We start from the raw sequence: 24,149 nt of genomic DNA on the forward strand, positions 1-24,149 counted from the left end.
AAGCCCCATATACTACCCACCACTGCGACCTGTACGCTCTCGTTGGCTGGCCTTCGCTTCATAATCGTCGCCAAACACATTGGCTCCAGGTCATCTACAAGACCCTGCTAGGTAAAGTCCCCCCTTATCTCCGCTCACTGGTCACCATAGCAGCACCCACCTGTAGCACGCGCTCCAGCAGGTATATCTCTCCGGTCACCCCTAAAGCCAACTCCTCCTTTGGTCGTCTCTCCTTCCAGTTCTCTGCTGCCAATGACTGGAACGAACTACAAAAATCTCTGAAACTGGAAACACTTATCTCCCTCACTAGCTTTAAGCACCAGCTGTCAGAGCAGCTCACAGATCACTGCATCTGTACATAGCCCATCTATAATTTAGCCCAAACTACTACCTCTTCCCCTACTGTATTTATTTATTTTATTTATTTTGCTCCTTTGCACCATATTATTTATATTTTATCTCTGAACTTTCTTCAAACTACAAATCTACCATTCCAGTGTTTTTCTTGCTATACTTTATTTACTTTGCCACCATGGCCTTTTATTGCCTTTACCTCCCTTATCTCACATCATTTGCTCACATTGTATATAGACTTATTTTTCTACTGCATCATTGATTGTATGTTGTTTTACTCCATGTGTAACTCTGTTTTTGTATGTTGTCGAACTGCTTTGCTTTATCTTGGCCAGGTCGCAATTGTAAATGAGAACTTGTTCTCAACTTGCCTACCTGGTTAAATAAAGGTGAAATAAATAAATAAATAAAAAATGTGGAGGCTATATACAGGGGGTACCGGTACAGAGTCAATGTGGAGGCTATATACAGGGGGTACCGGTACCGAGTCAGTGTGGAGGCTATATACAGGGGGTACCGGTACCGAGTCAGTGTGGAGGCTATATACAGGGGGTACCGGTACAGAGTCAATGTGGAGGCTATATACAGGGGGGTACTGATACAGAGTCAATGTGGAGGCTATATACAGGGGGTACCGGTACAGAGTCAATGTGGAGGCTATATACAGGGGGTACCGGTACCGAGTCAGTGTGGAGGCTATATACAGGGGGTACCGGTACCGAGTCAATGTGGAGGCTATATTCAGGGGGTACCGGTACCGAGTCAGTGTGGAGGCTATATACAGGGGGTACCGGTACCGAGTCAGTGTGGAGGCTATATACAGGGGGTACCGGTACAGAGTCAATGTGGAGGCTATATACAGGGGGTACCGGTACAGAGTCAATGTGGAGGCTATATACAGGGGGCACCGGTACCGAGTCAGTGTGGAGGCTATATACAGGGGGTACCGGTACCGAGTCAGTGTGGAGGCTATATACAGGGGGTACCAGTACAGAGTCAATGTGGAGGCTATATTCAGGGGGTACCGGTACCGAGTCAGTGTGGAGGCTATATACAGGGGGTACCGGTACCGAGTCAGTGTGGAGGCTATATACAGGGGGTACCGGTACCGAGTCAGTGTGGAGGCTATATACAGGGGCTACCGGTACCGAGTCAGTGTGGAGGCTATATACAGGGGCTACCGGTACCGAGTCAGTGTGGAGGCTATATACAGGGGGTACCGGTACCGAGTCAGTGTGGAGGCTATATACAGGGGGTACCGGTACCGAGTCAGTGTGGAGGCTATATACAGGGGGTACCGGTACCGAGTCAGTGTGGAGGCTATATACAGGGGGTACCGGTACCGAGTCAGTGTGCAGGGGTCCAGGTTAGAGGTCATCTGTACATGTAGGTGGGGGTGAAGTGACTATGCATAGATAATAAACAGAGAGTAGTAGCAGTGTAATAACAAATGGGGGGGGGTCAATGTAAATAGTCCAGGTGGCCATTTGATTAGTTGTTCAGCGGTCTTATGGCTTGGGGCTAGAATCTGTTGAGGAGCCTTTTGGTCCTAGACGTGGCCCTCCTGTACCACTTGGTTCAACGCATGTGACTAATACAATTTGATTTGAAGCTCGGCCCCGGTGATGTACTGGGCCGTTCGCACTACCCTCTGTAGCGCCTTACGGTCAGATGCCGAGCAGTTGCCACACCAGGCGGTGATGCAACCGGTCAGGATGCGCTCGATGGTGCAGCTGTAACTTTTTGAGGATCTGGTGACCCATGCCAAATCTTCTCAGTCTCCTGAGGGGAAAAGGTTTTGTCGTCCCCTCTTCACGACTGTCTTGTTGTGTTTGGACCATGATAGTTTGTTGGTGATGTGGACACCATGGAACTTGAAGCTCTCAACCCGCTCCACTACAGCCCTGTTGATGGGGGCCTGTTCGGCCCGCCTTTTCCTGTAGCTACGATCAACTCCTTTGTCTTGCTCACATTGAGGGAGAGGCTGTTGTCCTTGCTTTAAGTTCCTTGATGTCCACCTCCCTCCCTCCTCGTCCACCTCCCTCCCTCCTCATCCCCTCCCTCCCTCCTCATCCCCTCCCTCCCTCCTCATCCCCTCCCTCCCTCCTCATCCCCTCATCCCCTCCCTCCTCATCCCCTCCCTCCGTCCCTCCTCATCCCCTCCCTAACTCCTCATCCCCTCCTTCCTCCTTCCTCATCCCCTCATCCCCTCCCTCCCTCCTCACCCCCCCTCCCTCCCTCCTCATCCCCTCCCTCCTTCCTCATCCCCTTCCTCATCCCCTCCCTCCTCATCTCCTTCCTCTTCCCCTCCCTCCTCCCTCCCTCCTCACCCCCCCCCTCCCTCCTCATCCCCTCCATCCTCATCCCCTCCCTCCCTCCTTATCCCCTCCCTCCTGCCTCATCCCCTCCCTCCTGCCTCATCCCCTCCCTCCCTCCTCATCCCCTCCCTCCTTCCTCATCCCCTCCCTCCTTCCTCATCCCCTCTCCCAAGTCCAGAACACCACAGAGGCATAGAACGTCACCTAGATGTAGTTGCTGATGCATATATGGTTGAATCATCAGCATAGATGGACACACATGCTTTGTTTAATGCCAGTGGCAGGTCATTGGTAAAAATAGAAAAGAGTAGAGGGCCTAGAGGGATGAGGGATCGCAGCAGAGGAGAGCGGTGAAGGGTAGAGGATTAACAGACTGCCCAGCTTTCCCTTTCCTCTCTTCCTTCTTCTCCTTCCTCTCCCAATCCGTCCATCCTCTTCAACATCACGTGTTATTCCACCCCCCTCTGGACTGTGGTGGCTAGACGCCGATGTGGTGCAGGGAAGTAGGATGGTGGTTAGTGTGGCTGCTGGAGGTGACCTAGCGTTGCTCTCTCTCTCTCTCTCTCTCTGTCTCATTCATGTGTGTAATAAAGTCAGAATAATCCAATTACAGGGTCAGATTAAAGCCTGGGAGCACTGAAAGGCCTGAGAGCTGATACCCAGCCCTGTATGAGTTCACATAGTAACAATCGATCAAATCCTGCCTCAGAGTGCATTATATAGGCAGGATTTGCAGTTTTTGCAACTTTAGCATTGGTTCCACTGCACCAGGCAAGCTACATCATAGTCTTGTGGCAAGCAGGAGACCTGAGTTTGTACCCAGTCGGTGACAAAGAGATGGATACAGAGGGAGAGATGGATGGATAGAGGGATAGAAGGGGAGAGGATAGAGAGAGAGAGATGGATGGATAGAGGGATAGAAGGGGAGAGGATAGAGCAGGGGCGGAAATCCCCGGGGGGGACGGGGGGGACACGACCCCCCCATCCTGGGAAAAATATGATTTGTCCCCCCCAATATATCACTGAAACATAACTATGTAATTTAAATAATATTAATAATACGCAATGAAAGCAATTGTGCTGATTATAGACACTTAATAGCTCGTTTTTAAGTTTCAAAAGATTGCGACCCCCCCACCCTTTGCCTCACAATGGTTTGATCCACTGCCAGTTCCTTAGCTTGCGAGGTAACGTAGAGGTTGTATCTACTGTCTGAAAGGCACTCAATGCACGTAACTGACGTGAGGTTAATCCAGTCAATCGCCCACACACACTAGCTGAATATGCAGAGCTAGCGCGCAAATATTAACTATTAAGCTTGCTAGTACCTATTCCATTTATGTGGCGTCGTCAAAGATGGAATCTTTGCTATCGTCAATTTATTCCAAGATCAGCATGCATGTAAGTTAGTGCTTCAAAGTCCCTGTGATAAGGTTAGCGATAAACTGAACAGAACTACACTCTCTTCTACCATTGTTTTAAATATATTTAATGGTCTCGTTGCAAAAGCTAAATTGTCGCAAGGGAACTTTTATTTATATATTTTATTTCACCTTTATTTAACCCGGGTAGCAAAGATTATAGCAAACACCACTGAATTGGTGCTCGCTAGCTTTGCAAATTCAGCTATTGTTAGAAGCCAGCCAATATGAAACAAACGATTAAAATTACAAAAGGTTGCAGCATATGTTGTGTAAATGGTGAACTCATACAGCTGTCAACTCTTGTCACTTCTAATCCGTTTCACATTTGCTAGCTACCTTTTAGATCGAAGCCCATATAGAATGATTGAAGATGATAGAAGCCCATCTCCTACTGTAAATAACCTACATACTGTGTGTGTGTGTAGCCAACCAGGTAGAAAAATGGCAGAAAAAAGACAGACATCAGAGTATTTTTCAGTACACCAAAACGCAAAGTAAGAACCCTAGTAGCCTAATATCTCAAAGACTAGTTGATAAAATGTTCATAAGAAAGAAATGAAATTCTAATGGAAATGTTTCACAATGATGTCATTAGGCAGAGCAGGCAACAGATGGCACACAGACAGCAGAGTTGGGGACAGATATGCAGGGACAGACTGGCAGAGACAGGGAGTCTCAGGTAAGTTTGTTGAGTCTTTGTTTGGCAACATTATGAAAGGTTCTCCGTTTTTTTTGACTAGTAAAATAGGAACATAATTGGAAAATGCCATGGATACCCCCACTCTCAACTTAAACTGGTGACTGAACTAAGAGTTGTTAAAGGCAATGGTATTGCTGTTGTGATTAGTTGTGTAGTTTTGGGTACCGGTAGTTAGGAGTACGGCAAACACCTTATTTCTTTGGTTCCTCAATATACATTTACCATATTAAACGTAGGCTATGTGTTACAGCACTACTTTTGGTGTCCCCCTCAGGAATTGCTCTTGAGAAAATATAATGTAATTGTCCCCTCCAAAGTTGATATCAGATTTTCGCCCCTGGGATAGAGGGAGAGAGAGAGAGAGGGACCGGAGGGTCTGTTTTGGTGGCTGTGAGGTCTTCATGGTGCATTGATATTTGGGTTGGTAGTTAAGGGTGAGAGTAAAGGCTAGTTCACACTGCCAAGCCTTAATGCTCAAATCAGTTCTGGAATACTGACTGTCCAAACAGCGAGTTACAAGTCACCAAATGGGATTGGTTTTCAGACCAGTCATTTTCTGACATGGTTACGCTAGTTGTCATAGTAACGACGGTGCTGATTGGTGTTGGTGCTCGTGCTTCCTGTCACTCAGACGTTACAGCGATGCCTGCCCAGGACGTTTCCCAGCGGCTTTGAATGTTCACAATCATACTGTCAGAACACTTTTAAAGCCTCAAAGGATAAAATAATACAACTTTCAAAATAAGTATTTTTGTCTAGTCACACCAGTCAAATACAGTAGATAGATAGTCACAGCAGTCACATACAGTAGATAGATAGTCACAGCAGTCACATACAGTAGATAGGTAGTCACAGATAGTCACAGCAGTCACATCCCCTGTTAATGAACATCTATCATCCCCTGAACATCTATCATCCCCTGCTAATGAACATGTCATCCCCTGTTAATGAACATCTATCATCCCCTGTTAATGAACATCTATCATCCCCTGTTAATGAACATCTATTATCCCCTGTTAATGAACATCTATCATCCCCTGTTAATGAACATCTATCATCCCGTGTTAATGAACATCTATCATCCCCTGTTAATGAACATCTATCATCCCCTGAACATCTATCATCCCCTGTTAATGAACATCTATCATCCCCTGTTAATTAATAACTATCATCCCCTGTTAATGAACATGTCATCCCGTGTTAATAAACATCTATCATCCCCTGTAAATGAATAACTATCATCCCCTGTTAATGAACATGTCATCCCCTGTTAATGAACATGTATCTTCTCCTGTTAATGAATCTACTGTGCTAATTGAATGTAACGTCTTTAGCTGTGGAGTTGAGACCAAAACAAATCCATTTAAAATACTAATTTTGACTAAAGATATAAGAGCAATTTCCTCCTCTTCTATTGTCCTATATGACCATGAAATAACACTACCAGGCAAGTGCTTTGTTGCATTGAATCATTCAATAGCCGTGTGAGAGAGGGGGTTTAGAGAGGCAACATTACATGATATAAATAGCAGTCAAGGCTGAATTATTTAATACAATGTACGTGTTTGGTAATGCTGGCAGAAGCAGTCTTCTGTCACTCTACAGTAGGGCTGCCCAACCCTCTTCCTGGAGATATACTGTCCTGTGGGTTTTCAGTTTTCAACCCTAATTTAATACACCTGGTTCTATTTATTAGCTACTCAACAAGACCTTAGCTAGCTGAATCAGATATGCTAAATTAGATTGAAAAAAGTAAGGAACCAAGACAATTCCTGATTCTGCCATTAGAGTCTTTCCATTAAAGAACACCCTCTGTGTTCTGTTAGACAAGTAACTCTTTATCCACGTTATAGCAGGGGGTGTAAAGCCATTATAGCAGGGGGTGTAAAGCCATTATAGCAGGGGGTGTAAAGCCATAACACATATGTTTTTCCAGCAGCAGACTATGATCAATAATGTTAAAAGCTGCACTGACATCTAACAAGACAGCCCCCCCAATCATTTTATCATCAATTTCTCTCAGCCAATCATCAGTCATCTGTGTCAGTGCTGTGCTTGTTGAGTGTCCTTCCCTATAAGCGTGCTGAAATTCTGTTGTCAATTTGTTTACTGTGAAATAGCACTGTATCTGGTCAAACACAATTTTTTCCAGAAGTTTACTAAGGGTTGGTAACAGGCTGATTGGTCGGCTATTTCAGCCAGTAAAGGGGGCTTTACTATTCTAGGGTAGAGGAATGACTTTAGCTTCCCTCCAGGCCTGAGGGCACACACTCTCTAGTAGGCTTAAAATGAAGATATGCCAAATAGGAGTGGCAATATCTTCCGCTATTCTCCTCAGTTATTTTCCATCCAAGTTGTCAGACCTCGGTGGCTTGCCATTGTTGATAGACAACAATAATTATTTAACCTTTTCCACACTGACTTTACGGAATTCAAAATTACAGTTCTTGTCTTTCATAATTTGGTCAGATATACTCTGATGTGTAGTGTCAGTGTTTGTTGCTGGCATGTCATGCCTAAGTTTGTTTATCTGGCCAATGAAAAGTCATTAAAGTAGTTGGTAATATCAGTGGGTTTAGTGATGAATGAGCATCTGATTATCAGGGGGTTTAGTGATGAATGAACCATCTGATTATCAGGGGGTTTAGTGATGAATGAACCATCTATCAGGGGGTTTAGTGATGAATGAACCATCTGATGGTTTAGTGATGAATGAACCATCTGATTATCAGTGGGTTTAGTGATGAATGAACCATCTGATGGTTTAGTGATGAATGATCCATCTGATTATCAGTGGGTTTAGTGATGAATGATCCATCTGATTATCAGGGGGTTTAGTGATGAATGAGCATCTGATTATCAGGGGGTTTAGTGATGAATGAACCATCTATCAGTGGGTTTAGTGATGAATGAGCATCTGATTATCAGGGGGTTTAGTGATGAATGAACCATCTATCAGGGGGTTTAGTGATGAATGAACCATCTGATTATCAGGGGGTTTAGTGATGAATGAACCATCTGATTATCAGGGGGTTTAGTGATGAATGAACCATCTATCAGGGGGTTTAGTGATGAATGAACCATCTGATGGTTTAGTGATGAATGAACCATCTGATTATCAGGGGGTTTAGTGATGAATGAACCATCTGATTATCAGTGGGTTTAGTGATGAATGAACCATCTGATTATCAGGGGGTTTAGTGATGAATGAGCATCTGATTATCAGTGGGTTTAGTGATGAATGAACCATCTGATTATCAGTGGGTTTAGTGATGAATGAACCATCTGATTATCAGGGGGTTTAGTGATGAATGAAACATCTGATTATCAGGGGGTTTAGTGATGAATGAACCATCTGATTATCAGTGGGTTTAGTGATGAATGAGCATCTGATTATCAGGGGGTTTAGTGATGAATGAACCATCTGATTATCAGGGGGTTTAGTGATGAATGAACCATCTGATTATCAGGGGGTTTAGTGATGAATGATCCATCTGATTATCAGGGGGTTTAGTGATGAATGAGCATCTGATTATCAGGGGGTTTAGTGATGAATGATCCATCTGATTATCAGTGGGTTTAGTGATGAATGAGCCATCTGATTATCAGGGGGTTTAGTGATGAATGAACCATCTGATTATCAGGGGGTTTAGTGATGAATGATCCATCTGATTATCAGTGGGTTTAGTGATGAATGAACCATCTGATTATCAGGGGGTTTAGTGATGAATGAACCATCTGATTATCAGGGGGTTTAGTGATGAATGAACCATCTGATTATCAGGGGGTTTAGTGATGAATGAACCATCTGATTATCAGGGGGTTTAGTGATGAATGAACCATCTGATTATCAGGGGGTTTAGTGATGAATGAACCATCTGATTATCAGTGGGTTTAGTGATGAATGAACCATCTGATTATCAGGGGGTTTAGTGATGAATGAACCATCTGATTATCAGGGGGTTTAGTGATGAATGATCCATCTGATTATCAGTGGGTTTAGTGATGAATGAGCATCTGATTCAATGAATGATGGAGCTGAGTTTGCCTTTTTTCCCAAAATGTAATCTGAAGGTGCTCCACAGCTTTTTACTATCAATCTTTATGTTATTTATCTTTGTTTAATAGTATAGTTTCTTCTTTTTATTCAGTTTAGTCACATGATTTCTCAATTTGCAGTATGTTTACCAATCATTTCTGCTGCCAGGCTTATTTGCCATTCCTTTTGCCTCATCCCTCTCAACCATACAATTTTTCAATTCCTCATCAATCCAAGGGGATTTAACAGTTTTAACAGTCATTTTCTTAATGGGTGCTTATTAGTAACTGGAATAAGCAATTTCATAAATGTGTCCAGTGCAGCGTCTGGTTGCTCCTCATTACACACCACAGACCAGTAAATATTCTTTACATCATCAACATAAGATTCACTACAAAACTTATTGTATGACCTCTTATACACTATATTAGGCCCAGCCTTTGGAACTTTGGTTTTCCTAGATATGGCTAATATATTGTGATGACTACATCTGATGGATCTGGATACTGCTTTCAAACTAATTCCTGCAGTATTAGTAAAGATGTGATAAATAGATGCTGATGATTTCATTCTTGTGCTGTTTGTAACTACCCTGGTAGGTTGACTGATAACCTGAACCAGGTTACAGGCACTGGTTACAGTTTGAAGCTTTGTCTTGAGTGGGCAGCTTGATGAGAGCCAGTCAATTAATAAATCACCCAGAAAATATACTTCTCTGTTGATATCACATACATTATCAAGCATTTCACACGTTATCCAAATACTGACTGTTAGCACTTGGTGGTCTATAGCAGCTTCCCACCAGAATGGGCTTTAGGTGAGGCAGATGAACCTGCAGCCATATTACTTCAACAGTATTTAACATGAGATCCTCTAATCTTTACAGGAATGTGGTTCTGAATATAAACAGCAACACTCCACCATTGGCATTTCTGTATTTTCTGTAAATGTTATAACAATGTATTGCTACCACTGAATCATCAAAGGTATATTCTAAGTGAGTTTCAAAGATAGTCAGACTATGAATGTCATCTGTTACCAGCAAGTTATTAATTTCATGAACCTTGTTTCTTAGGCTACATATGTTAACATGGGCTACTTTTGAGCACTTGTCTGTGATGCTTGCTTGTTTCCATTGCTTTACTGGGAAGCTTAACAGAAGTAGACATGCTCATGTTATTTATGCTAGTGCAGGGTGAGCTGCACACAGTGGTCTTCCTATAGGGCACACCACCTCAGTGTTAACAGTGGTCTTCCTATAGGACACACCACCTCAGTGTTAACAGTGGTCTTCCTACTAGGACACACCACCTCAGTGTTAACAGTGGACTTCCTATAGGACACACCACCTCAGTGTTAACCTCTTGGGGCTATGTGGGACGCTAGCGTGCCACCCGTGGTGCACCCTATCAACAGCAGGTGCATTTCAAGAGCGGCAAATTTGAAACCAAATAAATGTCAAAATTCAAATTTTTCAAACATACAACTATCTTACACCCTTTGAAAGATAAACATCTCCTTAATCTAACCACGTTGTCCGATTTCAAAAAGGTTTTACGGCGAAAGCATAAAGTTAGATTATGTTAGGAGAGTACATTGACAATAGCTGTGTGTAATGTTTTGTCAATTCAAAGACAGGCGTCACCAAAACCATAAAATCAGCTAAAGTTATGCACTAACCTTTGACAATCTCCATCAGATGACACTCCTAGGACATTGTGTTAGACAATACATGCATTTTTAGTTCTATCAAGTTCATATTTATATCCAAAAACAGCGTTTTACTATGGCGTTGATGTTCAGGAAATCGTTTCCCTCCAATAACCGGCAGTCAAGTCAGCACAACAAATTAAATAATGAATATTAGAAAACATTGGTAAAATATTATATTGTCATTTAAAGAATTATAGATTTACATCTCTTGAACGCAATCGACTTGCCAGATTTAAAAATAACCTTACTGGGAAATCACACTTTGCAATAATCTGAGCACTGCGCCCAGAAAAATACGCTTGCGATACAGACTAACCGCCATGTTGGAGAGATCTAAAATCGAAAATACTATGTAAATAATCCATTACCTTTGATTCTCTTCATCAGATGTCACTTCCAGGAATCCCAGGTCCATAACGAATGTAGTTTTGTTCAAAAAAGCTCATCATTTATGTCCAAAAAGCTCCGTGTTGTTAGCACATGATCTAAGCCCGCCGGACTTCACTTCATGAACGAGGGGAAAAAATATATTTACGTTCGTTCAAACATGTCAAACGTTGTATAGCATAAATCATTAGTGCCTTTTTTAACCAGAACATGAATAATATTCAAGGTGGACGAATGCATACTCTTTTATAACGTATTGGAACGAGGGTACCCAACATGAACTCGCGCGCCAGGTGTCTAATGGGCCATCATCGTTCCATGGCTCTTGTTCGGTCAGATCTCCCTCCAGAAGACTCAAAACACTTTGTAAAGGCTGGTGACATCTAGTGGAAGCAATAGGAAGTGCCAAAATATTCCTCAGCCCCTGTGTTTTTCAATGGCATAGGCTTAATGGTAATTCAACACATCAGGTATCCACTTCCTGTCAGAATCTGTCTCAGGGTTTTGCCTGCCAAATGAGTTCTGTTATACTCACAGACACCATTCAAACAGTTTTAGAAACTTTAGGGTGTTTTCTATCCATATATAATAAGTATATGCATATTCTAGTTACTGGGTAGGATTAGTAACCAGATTAAATCGGGTACGTTTTTATCCAGCCGTGAAAATACTGCCCCCTAGCCCCAACAGGTTAACAGTGGTCTTCCTATAGGGCACCACCTCAGTGTTAACAGTATAAATCTGGTTCATAGGCTCATGATTACTGCATACAATAATTATTCTATCTTCCGAACAGAAACGATACGACTGATGTGCCGCAGGTGACTGTTGCAGGGAACTGATAGTCGTGTTCCTGTAGAGCACACAGCCCATAGAGATGGAACAGGATTGTTGATATCCATGGTGTAACCTACAGACAAGGTCTTCTTCACAGTGTTGCCAACCATGTTCCATATGAGAATATGTTTTAGTAAGAGTGTTAAGCCTTTCTAACATAGGTGACTTCAGGGAATTTATTGTCTTGTTGCCCAGTGGTCCCATATACCATGCATGTAGCCTACCCATATACCATGCATGTAGTCTACCCATATACCATGCATGTAGCCTACCCATATACCATGCATGTAGCCTACCCATATACCATGCATGTAGCCTACCCATATACCATGCATGTAGCCTACCCATATACCATGCATGTAGCCTACCCATATACCATGCATGTAGCCTACCCATATACCATGCATGTAGCCTACCCATATACCATGCATGTAGCCTACCCATATACCATGCATGTAGCCTACCCATATACCATGCATGTAGCCTACAGCAGTGGTCCCATATACCATGCATGTAGTCTACCCATATACCATGCATGTAGCCTACCCATATACCATGCATGTAGCCTACCCATATACCATGCATGTAGCCTACAGCAGTGGTCCCATATACCATGCATGTAGCCTACCCATATACCATGCATGTAGCCTACAGCAGTGGTCCCATATACCATGCATGTAGCCTACCCATATACCATGCATGTAGCCTACAGCAGTGGTCCCATATACCATGCATGTAGCCTACCCACTTAAGTGTACTTTGAAGAATTTCTACGTTGTTTGTCATTTGAGAATTGAATCCACTATGGGAGTTGGTTTGCAGGGTTCAGCAGTTTTGTTCAGGCTTGAGGTTGGACTGTTACAATGAGTTATGAGGCATACCGTGAATCATATTATTTTCAAAGCTGGATGTTTGGCTGCTTGACCGTAGATAATGATAATAAAGCCTTTGTCTCTCCCTCCCCCGTCCCTCCTCTCCCTCCTTACTCCTTCCTGTCCCTCCCTCCCTCCTGTCCCTCCTCTCCTTCCTCCCTCCCTGCTGTCCCTCTGTCCCTCCTCTCTCCTTCCTGTCCCTCCCTCCCTCCTGTCCCTCCTCTCCTTCCTCCCTCCCTGCTGTCCCTCTGTCCCTCCTCCCTCCCTCCTGTCCCTCCTCTCTCCCCCCTCTCTCCCCTACTGTGCCTAGTGTTCAGCCTGCCACTGTCATTGTCTGCTGTCTGTCTGTGGCACAAGTCTATCATGTTCCTGTTAGACAAGCTGTTTGTCTAGACATCAAAGCCTACCTGTACCTGTGTCTAAGAATGCCTTCCATATGGCACCCTAATCCCTATATAGTGCAGAATGCCTTCCAGATGGCACCCTAATCCCTATATAGTGCAGAATGCCTTCCAGATGGCACCCTAATCCCTATATAGTGCAGAATGCCTTCCAGATGGCACCCTAATCCCTATATAGTGCATAATGCCTTCCAGATGGCACCCTAATCCCTATATAGTGCAGAATGCCTTCCAGATGGCACCCTAATCCCTATATAGTGCAGAATGCCTTCCAGATGGCACCCTAATCCCTATATAGTGCAGAATGCCTTCCAGATGGCACCCTAATCCCTATATAGTGCAGAATGCCTTCCAGATGGCACCCTAATCCCTATATAGTGCAGAATGCCTTCCAGATGGCACCCTAATCCCTATATAGTGCAGAATGCCTTCCAGATGGCACCCTAATCCCTATATAGTGCAGAATGCATTCCAGATGGCACCCTAATCCCTATATAGTGCAGAATGCCTTCCAGATGGCACCCTAATCCCTATATAGTGCAGAATGCCTTCCAGATGGCACCCTAATCCCTATATAGTGCAGAATGCCTTCCAGATGGCACCCTAATCCCTATATAGTGCAGAATGCCTTCCAGATGGCACCCTAATCCCTATATAGTGCAGAATGCCTTCAAGATGGCACCCTAATCTCTATATAGTGCAGAATGCCTTCCAGATGGCACCCTAATCCCTATATAGTGCAGAATGCCTTCCAGATGGCACCCTAATCCCTATATAGTGCAGAATGCCTTCCAGATGGCACCCTAATCCCTATATAGTGCAGAATGCCTTCCAGATGGCACCCTAATCCCTATATAGTGCAGAATGCCTTCCAGATGGCACCCTAATCCCTATATAGTGCAGAATGCATTCTAGATGGCACCCTAATCCCTATATAGTGCATTGCTTTGTGGCAGACATTTGGGACGCATCCTAACTCTCTGCGTTGTCTTGAGTTATTACTACTTCCTATGCAGCATCGTTATGCATCATCGTTATGCAGCATCGTTATGAGGTATCATTATTCAGCATCGTTATGCAGTAGTATCGTTATGCAGTAGTATTGTTATGCAGTAGTATCGTTATGCAGTAGTATCATTATGCAGTAGTATCGTTATCCAGTAGTATCGTTATGCAGTAGTATCATTATGCAGTATCGTTATGCAGTATCGTTATGCAGTAGTATCGTTACAAAGTAGTATCAATATGCAGTATTGTTATGCAGTAGTATCATTATGCAGTAGTATCATTATGCAGTAGAATTATTAGGCAGTATCGTTATGCAGTAGTATCATTTTGCAGTACTATCATTATTCAGCAGTATCATTATGCAGTATCATTATGTAGTAGTATTGATATGCAGTATCATTATGCAGTAGTATCATTATGCAGTAGTATCGTTATGCAGTAGTATTGTTATGCAGTAGAATCGTTATGCAGTAGAATCATTAGGCAGTATCGTTATGCAGTAGTATCATTATGCAGTAGTATCGTTATGCAGTAGTATCATTATGCAGTAGTATCATTATGCAGTAGTATCATTATCCAGTAGTATCGTTATGCAGTAGAATCATTAGGCAGTATCGTTATGCAGTATCGTTATGCAGTAGTATCATTATGCAGTATCGTTATGCAGTAGTATCATTATGCAGTATCGTTATGCAGTAGTATCATTATGCAGTATCGTTATGCAGTAGTATCATTATGCAGTATCGTTATGCAGTAGTATCATTATGCAGTATCATTATGCAGTATCATTATCCAGTAGTATCATTATGCAATAGTATCATTATGCAGTATCGTTATCCAGTAGTATCATTATGCAGTATCATTATCCAGTAGTATCGTTATGCAGTAGTATCATTATGCAGTAGTATCGTTATGCAGTAGTATCATTATGCAGTATCATTATCCAGTAGTATCGTTATGCAGTAGTATTATTATGCAGTATCGTTATGCAGTAGTATCATTATGCAGTATCGTTATGCAGTAGTATCATTATGCAGTATCATTATGCAGTAGTATCATTATGCAGTATCATTATCCAGTAGTATCGTTATGCAGTAGTATCATTATGCAGTAGTATCGTTATCCAGTAGTATCGTTATGCAGTAGTATCATTATGCAGTAGTATCGTTATGCAGTAGTATCATTATGCAGTAGTATCGTTATCCAGTAGTATCGTTATGCAGTAGTATCATTATGCAGTATCGTTATCCAGTAGTATCGTTATGCAGTAGTATCATTATGCAGTATCATTATCCAGTAGTATCGTTATGCAGTAGTATCGTTATCCAGTAGTATCGTTATGCAGTAGTATCATTATGCAGTATCGTTATGCAGTAGTATCATTATGCAGTTTCGTTATGCAGTAGTATCATTATGCAGTAGTATCGTTATGCAGTAGTATCATTATGCAGTATCATTATCCAGTAGTATCGTTATGCAGTAGTATCATTATGCAGTAGTATCGTTATGCAGTAGTATCATTATGCAGTTTCGTTATGCAGTAGTATCATTATGCAGTAGTATCATTATGCAGTAGTGTTGTTATGCAATAGTATCATTCTGCAGTATCGTTATGCAGTAGTATCATTATGCAGTATCATTATCCAGTAGCATCGTTATGCAGTAGTATCATTATTTAGTTTTGTTATGCAGTAGTATCATTATGCAGTAGTATCGTTATGCAGTAGTATCATTATGCATTAGTATCGTTATGCAGTAATATCGTTATGCATTAGTATCGTTATGCAGTAGTGTTGTTATGCAGTAGTATCATTATGCAGTATTGTTATGCAGTAGTATCATTCTGCAGTATCGTTATGCAGTAGTATCATAATGCAGTATCATTATCCAGTAGCATCGTTATGCAGTAGTATCATTATTTAGTTTCGTTATGCAGTAGTATTGTTGTGTAATGTCATTATGCAGTAGTATTGTTATGCAGTAGTATCCTTATGCAGTATTATCATTATTTAGTTTTGTTATGCAGTAGTATTGTTGTGTAATGTCATTATGCAGTAGTATTGTTATGCAGTATCATTATGCATTGTCGTTATGCAGTATCGTTATGCAGTAGTATCGTTATGCAGTAGTATCGTTATGCAGTGTCATTCTGCAGTTTCATTATGCAGTATTGTTATGAAGTATCATTATGCAGTTTCGTTATGCAAGCATCATTATGCAGTTTCTGTATGCATTATTGTTATGCAGTATCGTTATGCAGCATCATTATGCAGTCTCATTATGCCCTGTCATTATGCAGTATCTTTTCAAATGTGTTGCATGACCTGCTTTCCGTACGTCAGGTATGATTCAAACCCTGTCTCTGCATCATCTTTACTTAATTATACATCTAATTGTACAAAGCTGTTGCATGACCTGATCTCCATGCTGCTGTACTTTAGGGATGATTCCTATTAATTGTTACATTTGCTGAATGATTCATTCTCTGCATGGCCGCTTGTCTCACAAGGCTGAAAACATTAACCTTTAGATTTCTTGGAAGAGCATTTCATTATACACACTAAACTGATGACAATCATGATTTAATTTAAGCTTGAAAACTAAAGGCATTCTTTGCGAAACCCCAGGGAACACTCATATCCTGTTCAAGACTTGTGTAGGATTTCAGTTTGGTGTCGGTTTCCAACATGTTTGTCTCTTTGGGGACAGTGTGTGATGGACAGACAGACTGGCTGTACATTTCTTTCTCACTTTCCTCTGCATGTTGCTGGCGATGACTTAAGCTTGCTTTGTTTGCGGGGGTTAAAGCCGCCTTTGGGGGGGCGTCCACGGGCTCCTCCTCCTTCCTCCGTCCTTTCTTCTCGCTGTGCTTTATCCCTCCCTGTCTCCCATCCCTCTTTCCTGCACACCAAGCACACTCCCTCCTCCTCCTCCCACCTGAGCACTGACACACCCCTTCCATCTGTCTTTTCCTACCCAGAATTCCCTAACAACCCGCCACCTGGGGGCCGTGAGATCCCGCAGGAGCAGCACAATGCGGGTGCCGTCATCGGGTGCGCTGTGGGCGGGGTCGTCCTGTTAGCGGCGGCCGCCACCCTGCTCTTTGTCTTCCTGCGCCGCCGCCAGCGCACCTTCAAGGGCGACTACAGCACCAAGAAACAGGTGTTTGGGAACGGCTACAGCAAGGCCGGGGGCCTGCCAGCCCACCCTCCCATCCCCAACAACCTGCAGTACCCAGACGACTCGGATGACGAGAAGAAGCCTGCACAGATCGCTGTGACCGGAGGGTTCGAGGCGAGCGAACGCGATTTTGACGGAGATGCGGAGGACTTGAAGAGGCCCTATTTCACAGTGGACGAAGGAGAGAGTCGAGATTACGACGAACGGACTCTCGCCTTCCAGTACGACCCCGAGTCGGAGATAGCCGACGATATGGTGTCCCAAACCGATGGCTCTGTCATTTCAAAGAAAGAGTGGTATGTGTAGGGGCAACAAACAACCAAACCAACCAACCAACCTCCCGTCCCACCCCCCTACCATCCCCCTACCACCACCACTACCACCCCCTCACCTCCATTAGTCAACCCCATCCCGCCTTTCATCTCAGACATTCAGTCCAGTGCCCCTCCGAACCCCCAACCCATCAGAACCCAGTCAATTAAAACCACGTAAAAAAAATGCACTGTCAAGTCCTAAAGAGCATGCAACAACACATCAACATGTCAACAACAACACATGTCAACAACACATCAAAATGTCAACAACAACATTACATCATGTCAACAACAACACATCAACATGTCAACAACATTGCATCAACATGTCAACAACAACACATCAACATGTCAACGTCAACAAAACAACACATCAACATAACAACAACAACACATCAACATTTCAACAACACATCAACATGTCAACAACAACACATCAATATGTCAACAACAACATTACATCAACATGTCAACGTCAACAAAAACAACACATCAACATAACAACACATCAACATGTCAACAACAACAACACATCAACATGTCAACAACAACATGTCAACAACACATCAAAATGTCAACAACAACTTTACATCAACATGTCAACAACAACATTGCATCAACATGTCAACGTCAACAAAAACAACACATCAACATGTCAACAACAACATTACATCAACATGTCAACAACAACATTGCATCAACATGTCAACGACAACACAACTTCAACATGTCAACAACAACATGTCAACGACAACACAACTTCAACATGTCAACAACAACATTACATCATGGTGTATCGAAATTCCATTAGTTGAAACTGCAAATATTACTGAACACGGTTTGTCATTGGACTCATGTGCAACCACCATTGACTTTCAAGGCCAGACAGAAAGAGTGACCTGGTCGCTTGGATAATACTGGTGGATTATTCTTGTGTGTTTTTCCATGATATTCTAAATGTATTACATGTAAGGAGACTTGGGAGAGATGAGGTATTTGCTGAGCACATTGTGAAAGTCCAACACTGGATGTATGATACGTCGTTTTTATTATTATTCTCATCACCAATGCCTTTTCTGCTATTGTTTTTTTTATATATAACTTGCTTATGTACGTTATGGGTTCAACTAAGGTAACTAGAGGGTACATTAACTAAAGGGTACAGTAACATGTCAATCAAAACAACAGGTTTATATACTGTAGATATATATGAGTTATCTGATTGTGTTGTTTTTAAGAGAATGAGATGTCTGCCATGACAGCCCCTTTTTTCTCTCCCTGGCTTCTTATTGACTAGCAACACTACACAACAATACAAGACTGGGTTTAACCCAATGATGTATATAAACCCTGGATTGCTGATGCATTGTATTGGCCAATGAGAAGCTTTGAAGCCAACGGTCGGCTATATTGGCACTCCCCAGAATAGGTACTCCATAAGAATTAAAGGAATTCTACAGTATTCCAATTAAATGTTTCAAGGACAAAATTACATTTATTTAAGTATTTTTGTTGTTGTAGTGGGGACAGTAACATTAGTACTTTCAAAAAAGTATACTTTAAAGCTGCAATATGTACGTTTTTAGGTGACCTGACCAAATTCACATAGAAATGTGTGTTATAGATCTGTCGTTATCATTGAAAGCAAGTCTAAGAAGCGGAAGATCTTTTCTATCTGCGCTATTTCTATGCTTCCCAATCTTATGTTTCATTTTTGCGTCTTTTACTTTCGTTTTTTACACCAGCTTCAAACAGCTGGAAATACAATATGTTTTGTTATGAAAAAGATGTTTCGCAGCGGTTTAGATGATACAATGATTCTCAACCAGGAAATGGTTGAGCGATTGCTGCGTAGTGCATATTTTTTGTTGTTGTGATATCCAATTGGCAGTTACATGCTTGCCCCCATCGCTGCCCTACGGACTCGGAGAGGCAAAGGTCGAGAGCCATGTGACACAGCCCGGCATCGAACCCAGGTCTGTAGTGACACTTCAAGCACTGTGATGCAGTGCCTTAGACCGCTACGCCACTTGGGAGGCCTGCATAGTGTATCTTTAAAGAAATATTTTTCCTTTTTTATTTTTATGTTTAGCTCACATAATATAATTAGACAGTCTGCATTAAGGTGTCTGTTATAAAATACATGTTGAAAAACTAATGTAGACATTAATAAATGCATTTTTATAGCTTCCTACATATTTTCTACAACGGTGGGGGAGTGCCAAGGCGTGGTGGCTTCAAAACAGCGCCCCCTGTAAGTAATCTAGTGTATATATAAATCATTGGTTTAACAATGTATTACAGCCCCCTGCATAGTATACTATAAGAGTACTACAGAGTATAGTAGTGTAGTACAGAGTATAGTATGTATTTTGGTCATGTACATTCTAGCTGTCTTCCAAAGACATGCCTGGTGTTTATTACTCTTCAGGGTACTGAGACCTGCGGCACGTCAACGCAACAAGCCATATGGACACGGCAGTAAATCATACAGGCCTAGAGGAAACGCCAGTAGATATAGAAGGACAATGTGCCGGAATGTGCCCTAGTTTTAGTTTCAGATGCTGAGTTGTTTTGGCGCCATTTTAGTTTGGTGGCCATTTTAGCTGCAGTGAGAAAACAGGTGAGAAGGGAGAAGGTCCTGCTGTCCTGAAGCATCCCTGTGACGTAATCCCTCGTTATGGGTTGTAGCGGCATTATGTCATGTATTTTCAACATACAGAACAGTAATGCTTCAATTATGCTCTGAGAAATGCCATTTCATAATATGTATCTTAAACTTGAAAGGGTTTACCTAAAGGGGTTTACCTAAAGGGGTTTACCTAAAGGGGTTTACCTAAAGGGGTTTACCTAAAGGGTTTACCTAAAGGGGTTTACCCTAAAGGGTTTACCTAAAGGGGTTTACCTAAAGGGGTTTACCTAAAGGGGTTTACCTAAAGGGGTTTACCTAAAGGGGTTTACCTAAAGGGGTTTACCTAAAGGGGTTACCTAAAGGGGTTTACCTAAAGGGGTTTACCTAAAGGGGTTTACCTAAAGGGTTTACCTAAAGGGGTTTACCTAAAGGGGTTTACCTAAAGGGGTTTACCTAAAGGGTTACCTAAAGGGGTTTACCTAAAGGGGTTTACCTAAAGGGGGTTACCTAAAGGGGTTTACCTAAAGGGGTTTACCTAAAGGGGTTTACCTAAAGGGTTTACCTAAAGGGGTTTACCCTAAAGGGTTTACCTAAAGGGGTTTACCTAAAGGGGTTTACCTAAAGGGGTTACCTAAAGGGGTTTACCTAAAGGGGTTTACCTAAAGGGGTTTACCTAAAGGGGTTTACCTAAAGGGGTTTCACCTAAAGGGTTTTACCCTAAAGGGGTTTACCTAAAGGGGTTTACCTAAAGGGGTTTACCTAAAGGGGTTTACCTAAAGGGGTTTACCTAAAGGGGTTTACCTAAAGGGGTTTACCTAAAGGGGTTTACCTAAAGGGGTTACCTAAAGGGGTTTACCTAAAGGGGTTTACCTAAAGGGGTTTACCTAAAGGGTTTTACCTAAAGGGGTTTACCTAAAGGGGTTTACCTAAAGGGGTTTACCTAAAGGGGTTTACCTATTGTTTAATGATCCTAATTTTGTTATTATTGCTCCATTTTTCTTTATTCTAATTTCTGTGTGTATTAGAGAGTTTGCATTACCTTGTGATTTCCACAGAAAGCTTGTTCGATAGTGACATTGAGTCTGTGGTGTCTGACTGGGTAGAGTTGGCCCTAAGGTACTATACCTCCACTCACACCACCTTCTAACAGGAGCCTCCAATGGACACAATGGACATGAGGACAATGAGGACAACGAGGACAATATTAAATGTGGCTGTGCATCTCTGCCTACAGAGAGACATTTTTTAAAAGCAAAGGGAACAGAAATATGATGATAAATGTTGTCTAACTGAATTTAGCAGCAGATGTTTTTTTCTTTCTGTTTAAATATATATATATTTCTCAACAGTTTGGATAAGAGTCGTTCACAATCTAGTCCAGTTGCGGCCAATATAAAATATATGTTGATTTGTTTAAAAAAAAATTGGTTACTACATGATTCCATATGTGTTATTTCATAGTTTTGATGTCTTCTCTATTATTCTACAATGTTTGAAAATAGTAAAAAATAAAGAAAAACCCTTGAATGAGTAGGTGTGTCCAAACATTTGACTGGTACTGTATATAAATCACAACATCTCTATATGGATACAAATGGGAGACAAATCAAACAAAAATGGATTCCTCTACAGCAGAACTGGCTCCTTAAGAGACGGGATTGGTTGGCTTTTAGACCCACAATATCAGCTGCCAGTAGCTGCGGTCCACAGCATAACATTCTTTATCCTCAGTTTTGATATGCAACTTTTAAGCCACTAACAGAATATTATTATTATTATTGTGAAAAAATCTATGCAACATCTGTAACCAAGTACGAGTGGGAAATCTGTCAAGCGATGGACATCGACACATAGAGAAGCCATTCTGGATGACTTTAAACTGGTCGACATCTTAAGCCTTGTTTTATGCATGTGATTTTATGTGAGGGTGGGTGGGAGTGGAAGTATGGATGTTTTTAGTGGTTCTCTTTTGTACAGAGAGCTAGTCTGTGTGTTCACACATCAGCTCAGAGGAGAGGAGAACTCTGCTAGTGTCTGTAGGGAGGAGGGGTGCGGTGGGCAGTCAGTAGTTCACAAAAGGATTTCATTATGTAGAGACAAAAGACCAAAGTACATCCCAAATGGCTCCCTATCATGTATAGTGCACTACTTAGAACCAGTGCACTATATATAGAGAATAGGGGGCACTACTTAGAACCAGTGCACTATATAGAGAATAGAGTGCACTACTTAGAACCAGTGCACTATATAGAGAATAGAGTGCACTACTTAGAACCAGTGCACTATATATAGAGAATAGAGTGCACTACTTAGAACCAGTATATAGAGAATAGGGGGCATTACTTAGAACCAGTGCACTATATATAGAGAATAGAGTGCACTACTTAGAACCAGTATATAGAGAATAGGGGGCACTACTTAGAACCAGTGCACTATATATAGAGAATAGAGTGCACTACTTAGAACCAGTATATAGAGAATAGGGTGCACTACTTAGAACCAGTGCACTATATAGAGAATAGGGTGCACTACTTAGAACCAGTATATAGAGAATAGAGGGCACTACTTAGAACCAGTGCACTATATAGAGAATAGGGTGCACTACTTAGAACCAGTATATAGAGAATAGGGGGCACTACTTAGAACCAGTGCGCTATATATAGAGAATAGGGGGCATTACTTAGAACCAGTGCGCTATATATAGAGAATAGGGGGCATTACTTAGAACCAGTGCACTATATAGAGAATAGGGTGCACTACTTAGAACCACTATATAGAGAATAGGGTGCACTACTTAGAACCAGTGCACTATATAGAGAATAGGGTGCACTACTTAGAACCAGTATATAGAGAATAGAGGGCACTACTTAGAACCAGTGCACTATATAGAGAATAGGGTGCACTACTTAGAACCAGTATATAGAGAATAGGGGGCACTACTTAGAACCAGTGCACTATATACAGAATAGGGGGCACTACTTAGAACCAGTGCACTATATAGAGAATAGAGTGCACTACTTAGAACCAGTATATAGAGAATAGGGGGCACTACTTAGAACCAGTATATAGAGAATAGGGGGCATTACTTAGAACCAGTCCACTATATACAGAATAGGGGGCACTACTTAGAACCAGTGGACTATATAGAGAATAGGGTGCACTACTTAGAACCAGTATATAGAGAATAGAGTGCACTACTTAGAACCAGTATATAGAGAATAGGGGGCACTACTTAGAACCACTATATACAGAATAGGGGGCACTACTTAGAACCACTATATAGAGAATAGAGTGCACTACTTAGAACCAGTGGACTATATAGAGAATAAGAGGCACTACTTAGAACCAGTATATAGAGAATAGGGTGAACTACTTAGAACCACTATATAGAGAATAGGGGGCATTACTTAGAACTAGTGCACTATATAGAGAATAGGGGGCACTACTTAGAACCAGTGGACTATATAGAGAATAGGGTGCACTACTTAGAACCACTATATAGAGAATAGGGGGCACTAATTAGAACCAGTATATAGAGAATAGGGTACACTACTTAGAACCAGTGCACTATATATAGAGAATAGGGGGCACTACTTAGAACCAGTATATAGAGAATAGGGTGAACTACTTAGAACCAGTGCACTATATAGAGAATAGGGGGCACTACTTAGAACCAGTGCACTATATAGAGAGTAGGGTGCCATTTGGAATGCACACAACTCTTAGTTTTGCATGTTTCTTGGCAGCCAGCAAAAATGACATTGGCTGAGTATCTGACAGTCCAGTCTCTCTGTTTGAATAAACATGTTAATGATGAACCTCCAGCATTATGTGTTACCCTTAAAAGATGTCAACACAAATATAACCACATGGAATTGAAAGCTGTCCTATAATTAAGCTTTTTTATTATACATTTTATTTGACACTTTATTTTAATTGCAATGATTTTAATAACCACATACAAATGTCT

At 41.9% G+C, this 24,149-nt stretch overlaps 1 protein-coding gene across 3 annotated transcripts in view; it reads left to right on the top strand.

Moving 5' to 3' along the window:
• LOC106581602 (nectin-1) overlaps window positions 1-24,149 on the top strand; it is a 344,741-nt gene that overhangs the window by 127,736 nt on the left and 192,856 nt on the right. Inside the window, exon 6 of one of the 3 annotated variants that reach the window (XM_045704180.1) lies at window positions 17,034-17,906. The exons of the other annotated variants lie outside the window; for them this stretch is intronic. Coding sequence (XP_045560136.1) covers window positions 17,034-17,539 — 506 coding nt within the window. The 3' untranslated portion in view covers window positions 17,540-17,906. Of the gene's footprint in view, window positions 1-17,033; window positions 17,907-24,149 lie in introns of those variants that run through there. 3 annotated transcript variants of the gene reach the window in all.

The sequence above is a fragment of the Salmo salar genome, chromosome ssa20 (genome assembly GCF_905237065.1).
Source record: "Salmo salar chromosome ssa20, Ssal_v3.1, whole genome shotgun sequence".
Classification (NCBI taxonomy): Eukaryota; Metazoa; Chordata; class Actinopteri; order Salmoniformes; family Salmonidae; genus Salmo; species Salmo salar.